General features: G+C 37.2%; 1 protein-coding gene across 1 annotated transcript; it reads right to left on the bottom strand.

Annotated features, from left to right (window-relative positions):
- Positions 1-952: 952 nt before the first annotated feature.
- On the bottom strand, positions 953-8125 carry LOC126815951 (yolk ferritin). The gene is made up of 7 exons (XM_050542073.2): positions 7943-8125; positions 6687-6790; positions 5671-5817; positions 5133-5207; positions 2371-2433; positions 1451-1573; positions 953-1335 (listed from the first exon to the last, which is right to left on the bottom strand). The coding sequence occupies exons 1-7, from the start codon at positions 8013-8015 to the stop codon at positions 1198-1200; spliced, it is 723 nt and encodes a 240-aa protein (XP_050398030.1). The 5' UTR covers positions 8016-8125; the 3' UTR covers positions 953-1197.
- Positions 8126-16443: the final 8318 nt, after the last annotated feature.

The raw sequence follows: 16443 nt of genomic DNA, 5'->3' as shown, positions 1-16443 counted from the left end.
AATGGGGAAGAACGATCTAAGTCACTTTTGTATAAACCCCAGTTAATGGCCCCATCTGGTAGCAAATTGTATAAGCTTTCTGTGGAATAATCAATTTCAGGTAAAAAACGGTCGGAGTCCTATCGAACCAAAGCCCTTCTGAAATGTCCTCCTTGACAAATACAAGTCCATCGTATTTATTTGACCTTAATTTGTACTAGTTGTACTGGTAATTATGATTCGTATTAAACATCATTTTGAAGTCGTAATTAAACCCACTCGTTGTTCTGTTCGCGTCAAGCATTCTCGTCCAAGTCTGTTTTGCCTTTTATGCGAAAAAACAAAAATGTGACTTAGATCGTTCTTCCCCTGGACTCTTGAAATAGACCCCTTCCGCCCGTCCGTCCGTCCGTCCCGGTTTTATCTGTATATATATCATAAACCATCAAGATATATTTATAAAACTTTGTATACATCAACATTTATAGTAGTTGTTCCTTTTGATAATTATAAATTTGTCGGATTTCATTATTTTTGTATTTCCAGCTTTTGGAATACAAAGTGTTGATGACCCGGTCTTCTTTGTTGATTAGAAAGACGTTGGAAAACACAAATGTTTAACGGATGACGGACAAAGATGTGTGGTGACAAGAGAGAGAGAGAGAGAGAGAGAGAGATAAACTAGGTCATTCCGGGACTAACATATGATTCAATTTTATTTCAATAATTCGCTTGCGCGTAGGGATCTTGAGCAGTGGTGGGAAACCGAAGGACCCGGGGAAAACACACGATGTTGGACAGGCGACCCTACTCCTTGTCACGTACATCCGGGGAAACGAAACCACGCCAGCTGACTCAATGACAGACCTTATGATACAACCCGCACACGCGCTAACCATTCGGCCATCTACCCCCCCCCACCCAAACGTTTGGACAAGGAACCAGAGGGATTATAAGGCAGTGATAAATACTATTTAAATTTTGTACATTTTTATTTTAAGTCGCACAATTTTTATCACAATACTATCTACTTCTTGACATTTAATCTTATAAAAATACTTTCAAAACTTTCAAATAACAAATATACAAACATTAATTACATACTTATTACTTATCAAAAACACCTCGGGGTTTTAAACACCTCATCAGTTTGAGGTAATAATATTTGGAAGGAATTTCTGATGAAATAAGAAATATATAATATAGATATGGCGCTCTCTACATGCGGTGATCGAAGAGGTATTCGCCGAGTTTGTAATCGTTGGTGAATTTTCTCAGTTGGGTGATGTATCCAGCGAGTTTCTTGATGGCTTCAACTTGTTCAGTAAGATAGACATCTTCCAAGAAGTTGGTAAGCTGAAAAAAGCAACAGAATGGTTAGTGCTAAATCTTAAGGTCAGCTCAATTTAATAGCTTATTGTATTTAAATATAAACTGAATATTGGAATATAAATATAGATTGAATACTTACATGGGGGTCGTTGTTGTTGGAGGCGAGTTTGTGGATGTTCAAAAGCTCGGCATTCACGTGTTTCTCAATGACCAAAGTATCTTCTAAAGCGATGAGGGCATGACGCCAATCTTCAACTGGGGACTGAAAAAAAGTTAGTAGAGTTTTAATATTATGAAAAATTGTAGCAATCAGTATATAAATGAAATGAAATGGGGTTTAACGTTCTACTGTTCCTCTCGTCTGGGCTAAGGTAGAAATGAAATGGGGCTTAACGTCATACTGTTCCTATCCGTCTGGGCTAAGGTAGAAATGAAATGGGGTTTAACGTCATATTGTTCCTTTCCGTCTGGGCTAAGGAAGAAATGAAATGGGGCTTAACATCATACTGTTCCTATCCGTCTGGGCTAAGGTAGAAATGAAATGGGGCTTAACGTCATACTGTTCCTATCCGTCTGGGCTAAGGTAGAAATGAAATGGGGCTTAACGTCATACTGTTCCTATCCGTCTGGGCTAAGGTAGAAATGAAATGGGGTTTAACGTCATATTGTTCCTATCCGTCTGGGCTTGAAAACGTCGTTATTAAATAACAGATATATATACCGTGTTTTGTTATGAATGGACTAATGAAGACGGACATACGCTATGAGGGAAATTTTGCCAAGACAGGCGCTATGGCCTACTCTTATATCGAATTCAAACTGACATGGGTTCTTTTACGTGCACGCCAATGTGTTCACAGGACCTCGGTTTTCGTCCCATCCACTGTACCTTGGCAACCCCTCCATCCCGCACCAATGACATGGGGAACCACGCCAGAAATTCCTGATGAACTTTCTCGGCCAACACGGGAACCGAACACGAGCCCTTTGATTTAATAGCGAGCTCACTGACCCACCGCGGCTCCGTAAATCTAAAGAACAGAAACCTTCCATACTTACTGAGCAGGTAGCATCACCACGTTTGGTGTTCTCTTCTCTCTTTTGGGACATGAAGAAACAGATCTGTAAGATAAATAAAACCATTTATGAATCACCATTATTCTTTAAAGTTTAAAAGCAGTATTTTGATGATATCATCCTTAATACGACATGCGATATCACCTCGGTGGAAGCGGACGTAAAATACAACTAACTCACACACTTTCTTTACAAGTTTTACGCAATAATTTGACGAATCTTTGGCTTTTGTGACATATTTGTTAATGTTTGTTAGACTTTTCCTTTAAAGGAGCTAGGTCATTTCGGGACTAACATATGGTTCAATTTTATTTCAATAATTTGCTTGCGCGTAGGAGTCTTTAGCAGTGGGAGGAAACCGGAGGACCCGGGGAAAACCCACTGACATCTCTCAAAACAATCAACATATTAAATCGAATGAAATTGGCAATTTTATATTTGACCTGATCAAAGTCGTCTTACCACTTTAAGAAACTACTTCTTGACAGGAAAAACATAATTCAAATCTTATCAATGAAATGTTTAATAGTTTTAAGGTCCTACACAATTGGTGGGAGATTTAGAAATTTATGTTATCTTTGATAGAAAATTATATTTAAAAAAAAATAAGCAGCATACAGAAACCTATGACATAACAAACATTAGTATGTCAGATTGAGTGCAAATGTCTGCTAAATTTCATAGCGAAATAATTTATTGCTTCGATTCGACAAGCAGCAACTTATTAAATAAAAAGATTATTCCCTTTTTTACTCGTCTAGACTCTAAAAAAAGATTTCTATTTTGTATAATTTTTTGTTTTTATTTGTTTATAGTCTAAAATAAGATTTCTATTTTGTATAATTTTTTGTTTTTATTCTTACATAGTCTAAAATAAGATAACTATTTTGTACAATTTTATGCTTTATTGTTTTAGAGTCTAAATTGTCGGACTTAGATCTTGTATAATAATATCTCTGTCTTGTATAATTTTCTGTTTTTATTCTTTTATAGTCTAAAATAAAATTTCTATTTTGTATAATTCTATGCTTTATTGTTTTAGAGTCTAAATTGTCGAACTTTAATCTTGTATACTCTGTCTTGTATAATGTTATGCTTGACTGTTTTAGAGTTTAGATTTAGATTTCTATTTTGTATAATTTTCTGATTTTTATTTCTTCAGAGACAAAAATAAGACTAGATTTCTATTTTTGTATAATTTTAAATGTATTATTGTTTAAGAGTCTAAAATAAGACGCTATTACCATTTTGCATAATTGTCAAACTTTATATAAAGTACGATGTTGTTTACGTTTCATTGTTTTAGAGTCTAAAATATGACACGGTTTCTATTTTGTATAAATTTCTGGTTTTTTTTTCAATGACAAAAATAAGACAAGATTTCTATTTTGTATAATTTTAAACGTATTATTATTTAAGAGTCTAAAATAAGACGCGATTACCATTTTGTATAATTGTCAAACTTTAAATAAAGTACGATGTACAAATGGCACTGAAACGCATTATGGTACACGATTCGTGCACCAGTGGTAAAATGTTTATCACAACATCAATGTTGATTTAAATTGACAAATAATTGTTTATCTAAATATGTAAATAATATGACTTTGTACTTTGTTCTGGTAACGGATATCGTGATTTTGATTTCATTAGTAGATAACCTGATTGCTTACTTCCTTTATCGGTTCATTCGGCCATCTAGGTCATACATATATATTTATATAAGAATAAATTTAATTTATCTTTCAATGTAATTAACACATGACGAGACAATAGTAAACAAAAAGAACAAAGGTCAATTTATTTAAACATACATTATGCAAGAGCTAAATCTGCCTATTGCAGGTCTTTCTTTAGGCCTAAAATGTTATATAAACTATTAATTAGACATTTGTTAACTTATCCAGACTATAATCAACTCTCGGTGGCATCGGATACTCGAGATTTTAACTAGATTAGAACGGTTCGCTATTTAAAAATTTAATTTAAAAATGGGAAAAGCGAGGCTAAGTCCCGATGATACAAGTGCCCTGGTTACCACTGTGCACACATCTTTTCAAAACTACAAACAATGATAACTTGGCTGAGAATGAAGTAATTTGAATGAAATTCTCAATATTTTCTTTTTTTAATATATCATCTATTTTTGAATTATTATAGCAAGAATGACCAACTCTTTATTAAACTCTTAACTAATGTATCTTTAACGGTCAAATTGGTTAAAAACGACAAAAAAGGTAAAATACATGTTCTTGTAAATCCTTGAGAACCAACTAATTTATTTTTCAGAAATCACGTTATTTGTCTCAAACAGATAAACCAGTGGCGAAGCAAGAGTTTGGGATTTCCGGGACGGTACTTGACCCCCGCCCCCTTATCGGAAAACCCACCAAATATTCTTAAACTGGTACACAAGAAGTCACCTTCTACTGTCCGGTGCAGTGTACCTAAAGTCCTCGTACCCCTTCCCCGAAGTTTTAAATGTTCTCTGTACCCCTCCGCTAAATGACTCTATACGATGATGATAAGTTTTAAATGTGCTCTGTACCCCTCCCCCAAATGACATTTTGTGATGATGAAGTTTTAGGTGAGCCCCGTATCCCCCACCCCTAATCACATGTTTTGCCAATTTTAAGTTTTAGACGTGCTCGGTATCCCTAAATAACTTTTTATGATATTGATAAAGGTGCCCCGTACCCCTCCCCCGATGATGATCAGTTTTAAATGCCACACCCTTGACTTACACATGTTTCTTGTCTGCCTGATTGTAAGTTCTCTTTTTTCATTTCTTTGCTCAATGTGTTGCAGGCATCGATAAGCTGAAAAGAAAAAGAAACCCATTTTTTTTTATAATTCATGGCTACGTGGAACTAATGTCTGTAAAAATGAATAAAATTTCTGGTTAAGTAGAAATTAAATGGGGTTTAACCTCCTAGTAACCGGAATAATAAAGATGAGTATTTGCCTGTGTGCTATGACAGAAATTATGTCAAGGTATCTTTTACGTGCACGAGAGTAGTTTGGTTTCTTCATTACATGCGAACAAGTCTAGATGCCTTTCCTTGCCAGGATCTTCGACCTACACCACAGACAAGGGGAAATCAAACTGAAAAATCCCCTGGAACCTTTTTCGCCCGACACCGAGTACCAACAGGGGAGCCCTCGGACAGTGAGCCAGCGCCATATTGATTGATCCACCCTTGTAATTAGATTATCTGAAATTTTGGTTGTCGAAGATGCTGTGATCAAATCAACTCGTTGATTTCAGTGATTATAACTTACTTTAACATCTTCGAACTGCATGTTACCACCTCGTTTGTTGATGTATTCGATGAGATGTTCGGCATGATCTCTTTCTTCTTTCGATGATTCGGAGAAGAATTTCTTTACACCTGGGAGAGCAATATCAGCTCGATCGAAAAATGAGGCCTGAAAAAAAATGTTACAACTTTATATTATTTAACAGATTGTTACGTTACACTTAGTTATTTTTTCGGTAACGTCAAAAAAAAAAAAGGTTTCCAGGAAGCAGCTTTATGGCGAATTACGAATAATGAACTGATACCTTCGGCGTTGTGAAATTTCAGCTCTATCAAAAATGGGGACCGAAATAAGTTAATAAGATTAACTTTTCACAATTAAGATATATTTGTTACTGTTAATCTAATCTAAGTTATTTTTTTCGGTTGGTGTCAAAAAAAGATTTTCCGGACCGAAGTAGTTTGAAGATGACTTAACCAAAGCCCAGCTTAACCGGAGCGGGGCCCTGAGCCTGACTAGAATCGCGGGGCCCCTAACGTGACGAAACGATTATTTAATATCCTTTTGAATGGCATGCATGCGAAACACAAAATTAAACGGTCTGTAATACAAGAATAATTACATAAAATGATATGTTTGCCATGAACCGCGGGGCTCTGGGCCCGGGCCCTCAGTCCCATGCCTAAGCTGGGCTTTGAACTTAACAGATGAAATAACCGATACTTTGTGATAAATACATGATATACATTGAAATACTATATCTTACATATGATCCTTGAGTGGCATTTAGCGATTGAACACATTAAAAACACAACACAGTTTATATGGAAATACAATCACTGGTTTATAAGTATAGCACGACGTTTCGACAAGTATTCTCTTATCGTTATCAAGCACAAATGATGATCATTTGTCAAGCACAAATGATGATCATTTGTGCTTGATAACGATAAGAGAATACTTGTCGAAACGTCGTGCTATACTTATAAACCAGTGATTGTTTTTCCATATAAACTGTGTTGTGTTTTTAATCTTACATATGATTGGTAGAGGTATGAAGCCATAAGTTCAAGGGTCACTTGTCTTCTAAGATGGTTGTTGACCTTCATCTCGTAATTCTGACGAACCATGGGAACATAGCCTTTAAAAAAAATATACCAAAACATTCATACAGTGTCTAGTCGTTCGGATGGGACGAAAAACCGACGTGCACGTAAAAGAATCCCTAATCTTTGGAATTCGAAAAGAGAGTAGGCCGTAGCGCCGCCGCCCTGGCAAAATACCCCGCATAGCACTCTGTACGGCGTAAGCATGTCTTCAATAGCCCAGTCGGTGCAGAACAGTAGGACGTTAAACCCCATTTCATTTTATTTCGTTCCAAGATTTTATTGGAATTTTCGCTTAATTTGTTTATAATTATTGTTTAAAATATGTATTCTTATATAGACATATGTGTGATATCACAATTAATGCTTTGCATCAATGAAATTGAATCACAATGATGTGATCCTATAAATTCATAATAAAAATTGACGTCAAACGGGGTGTTAGATTTCTCTCTTTAAAAAGCTCAATGTGTATGTATGCCTACGTAATTTAGAGACGATGATGGCATCATGCATTGTCAACTGTCAAATTTCCGTAACAGGAGCCTGGCAAACTAAAACCCCTCCTGCAAAAATTCCTGGATCCGCCCCTACATTACAAATCGTAGGTGAGCAGAAATGAGATGGGTGACCTACAGAGGAATGATGCCATCATCCAAGCTGTATATCGTTAGGGTTAGATATGTATGTACATGTATACTGGGAAAACATGTATATACTTCGGTATATATAGTACATTGAAATAGGTTATTGCGTACATAGCCAAACAATTGCAAATTCTTATAAATAGATACGAAGAAACGTTCCTGACAATTGTTCTAAACACAGACTGTAGATTCTGATAACACGATTATTGTAAATATTAAATATTCCCTTCCTAATTACAATTTGTTTTAAATAAATGATGTCTATAATTGTCAACAAAGCGGTACACTCGTCCGAGTCACGCCCCCTTCTTAATTTACAATAAATTCAAGTCCAAGAGATAAGCCCCTTGCTGAACAGAATTGGAAAACATCCAATTTTGCCCGTTAACATAATAAAAAAACATATTTGAACCAAAACATATTACAGTTGTCAATAATACATGTAGCTAACTTGACTATATTGAAATGTATATAAAATGGAGGCTATATGTTAGTCATATTGTGAACAAAGCTACAGTAAAAACAGAAATATAAACGTACCGTAATTCTCATCGTCTGTTGAGGCACTGGCAGCAGCTACTGCGGCGACAAATAAAACTAACAAAGTCTTCATGATTATTTTTTTTTCAAAGACAGAAAAATATTTCAACGTTAACTTCTAAGACTTTCGGTACAGCAGCTCATTCACTGATGGCGTGACTGTAAACTAACTTTTCAATGCTGTGTTTGGTATCATATATACTGATACGATCTGGGCGGACTTTAATTTTTAACTTCTATATAAGAGATACACACGTGACCAGTTTTTATCATGCGACCCCAAAAGCCTTTTATGGTTTATCAGCGGTTATCCTCAATTAAATCTAAGTTTGTTATCTGTAAGGAGAGAGAGAGAGAGATGGGGTTTAACGTCCACTCGATTTTATCTGTATAGGAGTATTATCTCTGGGTAGTCTAGTATCGACTAAGGTTGTTATCTTTTCATCGATTTCACTAAGATTTGAAATAAATCGAATTGAAGTGATGACTGAGTATTAGGTTTATCTATAAAATAAATATTACATGAGAAAGAATTTACTATGCATAGTAAAATAGTTTTTGCAGAAATGTGCGTATTGGTCTCCCAGACAAAGATATACAAACGAGAGAGAGAGAGAGAGAGGGGGAGAGAGAGAGAGAGAGAGAGATACAATGAAATGTTGATGACTCAGTCTTCTTTGCTTATTAAGAAGACGTTGGAAAACACAAAAGTTTATTGGAAATGAAATGAAACGGGGTTTAACGTCCTACTATAACGGAAATGAAATGAAATGGGGTTTAACGTCCTACTGTAACGGAAATGAAATGAAATGGGGTTTAACGTCCTACTGTTCTGCCCCGACGGGGCTAATGAAGACGGGCATACGCCATTATGTGTGCTATGAGGAAAATTTTACGCGGGCAGCAGCACTGTGGTTTAATCTTATATCGAATTCCAACTGCCAAGGGATCTTTTATGTGCACGCCAATGTATACACGGGACCTCTTTTTTTCGTCTCATCCGAACGAGTAGACAGCTTCCCTTGTCAGGCCCTCCATCCTGCATCACTGACAAGGGGAAAGCACGTCGGAAAATCCCGATGCACTTTCTCTGCCAATACAGGGGTCGAATACGGGACCTCCGGAGTTTACGAGCCAAAATCTTACTCACTGAGTCGCCGAGGCTCCAGAAGGGTACATAGATAGCCGATCCCCGTGATATTGGTAATCAATAACCAAATACTATTGGGGGTACTTTATAAATGTAGCAGTACTTTATAGATGCAAAAGAACGTTATAAATGTAGCAGTACGTTATAGATGCAGCAGTACGTTATAGATGTAGCAGTACGTTATAAATGTAGCAGTACGCTATAAATATAGCAGTACGTTATAAATATAGCAGTACGTTATAGATGTAGCAGTACGTTATATATGTATAGCGGTACGTTATAGATGTAACAGTACGCTATAGATGTAGTAGTACGTTATAGATGTAGCAGTACGTTGGTTATAGTGGACATCGATTGAGTTCCATTACAAACTACTTTTACCACCGTAACAAAAAGACGGAAAAGTTGTATCCTCAGTTCTAGATGCATGAATGATGCAAGTTTGAAAACAAAATTTCATAAATATATCATTTTATACCATGATATATGGTATACTGTGCATGATTTCAGAACATATCTGTAGCCCGTCTACATTAACCCAGTTAGGACCAGAACAGTAGGACGTTAAACCCTATTTCATTTCATTAACTAACTCGAATTATTACGTGCATCATTAGTAGGAGTCTATGTCTGGTGAAATCTCTAGGTCAATGGACACTAGTCCTCGTATCTTAAGTTAATTTGTAACCATTGGACTGGACTATAACATGTTTCATGTCTTTATCTTGATTTACCGTAAACCGTATCGAACACATGAACTCTAAACCACTGGCAATTTAAGGTGAATCATCTTGGTATTTTGTATCCCTACTGCACATGTTTTCCTATTCCACAAGGGAGGGAGGGAGAGAGATAGAGAGAGAGAGAGAGAGAGAGAGGGTTTAACCTCAACACAAACTAGATCATTTCGGGACTAACATATGGTTCAATTTTATTCCAATCATTTGCTTACACGCAGGGGTCTTTAACAGTGGGAGTAAACTGGAGGCCCAGGAGAAAACCCACGAGGTTGGACAGGCGACACTAATCCTTGTCATGTACAACCGGAGAATCGAAACCATGCCACTCGACTCAATGACAGACCTTATAATGCAACACGCACACGTTTACCGTTCGGCCACCCACCCAATCCCTCTATTCTACAAGGACCACTGAGTGAAGACTACATGTACATGTATTCATGAAATAAAATAGGGTTTAAAGTCCGGCTGTTCTGCACCGACTGGGCTGAAGAAGAGAGAGAGAGAAATGGGGTTTAACGTCCACTCAACACAAACTAGGTCATTTCGGGACTAACACATGGTCTAATTTTATTTCAATAATTCGCTTGCGCGTATGGGTCTTTAGCAGTGGGAGGAAACTGGAGGACCCGTAGGAAACCCACGAGGTTGGAGGGCTGAAGAAAAGATGTGAATCATCTTGGCATTTTGATTCTCTATTGCAAATGTTTTCCCCTTTCCACAAGGGCCACTGCGTGTAGTGTCATTGATTCAGGACAGAGGGCCTGACAAGCAACAATATATAGGCCTAGTGGTTCGGACGGGAAGGAAAGCTGAGATTCCGTGTATACATTGGTGTGCGCATAAAGACCGCTTGGCAGTTGGAAATCGATATAGGAGAAGGCCGTAGCACCGATGTCCGTGTAAAATATCCCTCATAACACACTGTATGGATGCCCGTCTTCATTGGCCCAGTCGGAGCAGAACAGTAGGACGTTATACCACATTACATTTCGTAACAAAAAGACATGAAATGAAAATGATTTTAACATCCTACTTTTCTGCCCTAACCGGACATACGTCATGCAGAGTGCTAATAGTAAGCACAGGAGAACCGCACTACATGCAAAACAAAATCTACAAGATAAACCTGCGGACAAGACAGAAAATAGACAATGGAAAAAATAAACAAGTTAATATCAAATCAAATGAATGGATCGGGGGGGGGGGGCAGCCGTAAGCATCCACTGCGCTGGTACAGGCTTCACTCAAAATGAAAAAAAAAAACAAATAAAAAAAAACCAATTTACAAAAAAAGACGTAACAGAAATTACAGAATAATGTGACCGATAAGAATATGCCCAGAGATCTGCACTATGTTCTGTTCTTGTTTCGTTTTCTAATTGTCATGAGATCTTTTACATGCACGTCAATAGTATACAACTTCTACAAGGACATCAGTTTTTTGTCCCATTCGAACGACTATACACTGTTCCTACAATCTGCACTGCTGACATTCTAAGCAAAATGTCGTCCCCCCATAGAACACTGCATGCCGCACGTCGGTCGTTATTAGCCATGCTGGTGTACAAGAATTAAAGTAGCTAAGTTTCTAACTCAATATCATCAACAGTCTTCGACATTGAAAACACAAATTATTTGTCAATTTAAATCAACATTGATGTTGTGATCTTAACGGGAAAAGATGGGCTTCTAATATCCAATATTTAAGACAAAATAAACATTTTAACGTTGGTACACGAATCATTTGCCACTCTTGTTTTTTTACAGAACTTATAGACCATAGAAATGTTGTTTTACAGAACTCATAAACCATACGACTCGTAGAAATGTTGTTTTACAGAACGTATAGACCATAGAAATGTTGTTTTACAGAACTCATAAACCATACGACTCGTAGAAATGTTGTTTTACAGAACGTATAGACCATAGATATGTTGTTTTAAAGAACTTATAAACCATACGACTCGTAGAAATGTTGTTTTACAGAACTCATAGACCATAGAAATGTTGTTTTACAGACCTTATAGACCATAAAACTGTGCATTGTTGTACAGAACTCACATGGTCTGTCATTGAGTCAAGTGGCGTGGTTTTGACCGCACAAGGAGTAGGATCGACTGACAAACCTAGTGGGGTTTCTCCCACTGCTAAAGACTTGGAATTATTAACATCAAATTGAACCATATTATTTTAGTCCAGCACTCTTCTTGGCCATTGCATGTTTCCCGGTTTCAGATATTGACAAAAGAGGGGTTTCACTTCTGCCCGGGTGGCCACGAGAGACAGAGAGAGAGAGAGAGAGAGAGAGGGGGGGAGAGAGAGAGAGAAATGGGGTTTAACGTCCACTCGACACAAACTAGGTCATATGGTTCAATTTGATTTCTACAATTCGCTTGCGTGTAGGGGTCTTTAGCAGTGGGAGGAAACCGGAAGACCCGGAGAAAACCCATGAGGTTGGACAGGTAACTCTACTCCTTGCCACGTACAAACGGGAAATCGAAACCACGCCAGTTGACTCAATGACAGACCGTATGATACAGTGCGCACGTGCTAACCATTCGGCCATCCAACCCCCCCATGGCCATTCGTATCGTTGATTTACAGGATATATAGCCCCAAAACTACAACAAGAACCGAAATAACAGAAACCAACAAACACTTGTAGTCTTGTAACACCTACGGGGCCATGATGATTTCAGGTTTCATATCTTAAAGGCGCAATACCACTCTTGTTGTAACTGAATAATATGTCCCAATCTTTATTCTGGTCAACAAATTGTACTATTTTACAATATTCCAATTAATTGATGATACAAATTTCATCTTAACACACTTAATTTAAAAAAAATGGAAAAATTCAACTAAATGATTTGAAAAGCCTGTAAAGCTTTTCAAATGTGACTTGGATTTAAAAATATTTTTGAACCCTCTGGACAAGTAAAATATGATTTAATGGATAATTTACACAACAGGTAGGACACTAACACATCTAGTACTTAGAATAAGGCTTTTTTTTATTTTTTGGAGCCAGCAAAACATACATTATGCAAGAGGTAAATCTGCCTATTACAGGTCTTTCTTTAGGACTGAAATGTTATCTAAATTATTAATTATACATTAATTAACTGATCCGGGCGATAATCAACTCTTGATGGTGTCGGATTTCTCCGATATTAAATAAAGTAGAAAGATTCAGCCATATTTTGATTTAATCTAAAAATGGAGGAGCGAGACTTAGCTTCGAACAACTAGTACACTGGTTGAAATTATTGCACAGGTCTTGTCAAACCTTCAAAGGCTAATATCTTCGCTCGAAATAGATTAATTTGAATGAAATTTTCAAATTAATAATTTTACATTATCTATTTTCAAACTATTATAGCAAGAATGGCTAGCTCTTTATCTAAATCTTACATAGTGTATCTTTAATTGTGACCTTGGTTAAGACGCTGGCTCGCTAGCCTGGAGGTCGGGTGTTCGATCCCTGCATTGGCCGAGAAAGTTCATCTGGATTTTCCGACGTGGTTTCCCCTTGTCAGTGGTGCAGAACGGAGGGCCTGACAAGGACAGCTGTCTAGTCCATCGGATGAGACGAAAAAACGAGGTCCCGTGTATATATTGGAATGCACGTAAAAGATCCATTGGCAGTTGGAATTCGATATAAGAGTAGGCGATAGTGCCGCTGCCCGGACAAAAATTTCCCTCATAGCACACTGTATATCGTATGCCCGTCTCCATTAGCCCAGTTTAGGAGCAGAACAGTAGGACGTTAAACCCCATTTCATTTCATTTCATTTCATTTAATTGTGACCATTTTTTTTTATACGAGTCAAATTCATCACAGATGATTCTACAATCCTAAGTTGTAATCAAATTGAACATGCGTAATTTAAATATGCGTATTCAAGTTTCAAGACACTTGCCTTAATCATGAATAAAGTACGTGTTGTTTATATGTAACGTAGGTTATCAACTAATGAAATGATAAGACGATACACATGCTGTAACAGAGATAAACTTAAACTGTATTAATTACTTTACATATGATAATACCTTATTGTTTAACCTACTCCAATTCTTTCAGCCTTGCTCGTAATATTTAAATGGGGTATAATATCCTATATACTTTTTTGCACCAACCAGGCATAGGCCATGCAAGTATGAGCAGGTGTCACAAGAGGTGTGCCACCCCAGCCAAGCCCCCTGTCCTGCACAAATGACAATGGGAAACCACGCTGGAAAATCATGATGAACTTTCCCGACCAATACCAGAATTGAACCCTGAACCCCCTGACTCACTAAACCACTGCAATGTCCTACCTTAAAAGAGCTTTCTCCAACACCAGGGTCCTGTTTCACAAAAACTTAAATCTCCTTAAAATAGATGCGTTTCACAAAACGATTTTAAGCATTTTAGATAAAATCCACTAAAATAATATTGTAAGTTAAAATTGTATCTTAACTTAAAATAGTGGCGTTTCACAAAGCTATTTTAGGGACAATTTTAACTAAAATCAATTTTAACTAAGGACAGCCGTCACCCTCTCCTAACTTAAAATCACGACATTAACAAACATTGATTAGAGCTAAGTTGTGGGATCTATTGCGATATATGGATATATTTGGAATGATGATAATATTGCCAATGGCCCGGGTTGTATAATTTAAACATACTATCATTCACAAAAATAATTCTCATTCATTTTTTTTTTATTGCATTGGAAATATAGCTGCGGCCCACTGTAAGGCAATATAAGCAATTAGATGACACCCCAAATTAAAACCCCAAGAAACAAAAAAAACCCTCAAAACTCTTTGTTACTGTTTTATATATTACCATGATTCAAGTATAAATAATATTATTTTCAAATAATTAAAAGACCCCCCCCCCCCCCCACAAAAAAAAGTCCTAAAAAAATCTAATGTCTAAAAAAATATTTTTGTAGGCCTACAATTGTTTAAAATGAGAGAGAGAGAGAGAAAGGGAGAGAGAGAGAGAGAGGGGGAGGCTTTTCGGGACTAACACATGGTTCAATTTTATTTGAATAATTCGCTTGGGCGTAGGGGTCTTTAGTAGTGTGAGGACACCGGAGGTCCCGGAGAAAACCCAAGAGGTTGGACGTACAACCGGGGAATCGAAACCCCGTCAGTCCTATAATACTAGATACGCCATATGCAAAGTAAATGAAATGAAAATGAAATGAAATGGGGTTTAACGTCCTACTGTTCTGCTCCTATACTGGGCTAATAAAGACGGGCATCCGCCATACAATGTGCTATGAGGGAAATTTTACCCTGGCAGCGGCACTATCGCCTTCTCTTATATCGAATTCCAACTGCCAGGGAATCTTTTACGTGCATTCCAATATATACACGGGACCTTGGTTTTTCGTCTCCTCCGAAGGACTAGACAGCTGTCCTTGTCAGGCCCTCCGTCCCGCATCACTGACAAGGGGGAACCACGCCGGAAACCTATGCACAGTATTTATGGCTTTGGGGTTATGATGATTTATAGGAGCCAAGGGTATTTTATATTGGGAATAGATAGGCATTATCCAAAAAGGAGTGTGTCACTTTGGCATTTTCAAATTATTATTGAAAGGGTCCATGGGACTGACATTTCAAATCTAGGCATCGCCGGAACATTGGTTATTTCGTGTAATAATTTAAAAGTTATCAAATACTTTTAAAAATTGACAATAGTTTAGTCTAGATTAATCGTTTGAGTCAGAAATATCACATGTTTGTGACAATTTCTCAGTAGTTTCTGTTATCCAAAATACCATAAAACTACGAAATTCAAGCGATTTAGTTTATCGATAGGCCTATGCATTATTTCCATTGAAGCCTGCGAGTAAATCAAATGCCAAGGTCACGAAAGCGACATGCAAGTTCAAGGCCAACCAACTGATACATTTCAAAACAAAAAAACACGCAATAAACGTATTTATTTCATCTCTCTGCGATTGACTGACCATGTGCAGACATTGTTACAACGTATGAAACCCTCCTCATTGGTATTGTAACGGTTAGTTCAACCTGGCAACAGTTTTCAGTTCCGAAGCGTGTACGCTCACACCCTATGTGACCTCACCGGAATTGTGCAATTTTAGTTAAAATCTATTTTAATGATTTTAGTTAAAGTTTTTGTGAAACAGGGCCCAGAACTGAACCCATGACCCCCTTACTCACTAAACCACTGTAATGCCCTATCTCAAAGGAGCTTTCTCCACCAATTCCAGAACTGAACCCATGACCCCCTTACTCACTAAACTACTGTATTGCCCTACCTTAAAGGAGCTAAATCTTTATTCTTTGACACAAATGGGTCACAATGCATATAATCTAATATGAATGTATATAAACTGATTTACATTCAATCATTTCTGTTTTTACTGTAATTTCTAATCAGTTATTTTCCGAATGGCAGTTTTGGCATCTTGTTTTTCCAGTCTACTCATTTGAGTCACTTCACAGCAAATGGTGATCGAAAGCATTCTGGCACACGATTCGTGTGCCAAATAAATATTCGATATCAAAAGCCCAACTTTTCCCGGTAAGACAAAAGCATCAATGCTGATTTAAGCTGACCAATAAGTTGTGTTTTC

This window comes from Patella vulgata, chromosome 3, assembly GCF_932274485.2.
Source record: "Patella vulgata chromosome 3, xgPatVulg1.2, whole genome shotgun sequence".
In the NCBI taxonomy this organism is placed as follows: domain Eukaryota; kingdom Metazoa; phylum Mollusca; class Gastropoda; family Patellidae; genus Patella; species Patella vulgata.
Note: the sequence above shows the minus strand (reverse complement) of the source record. Positions and strands in the feature narration are given on the sequence as shown.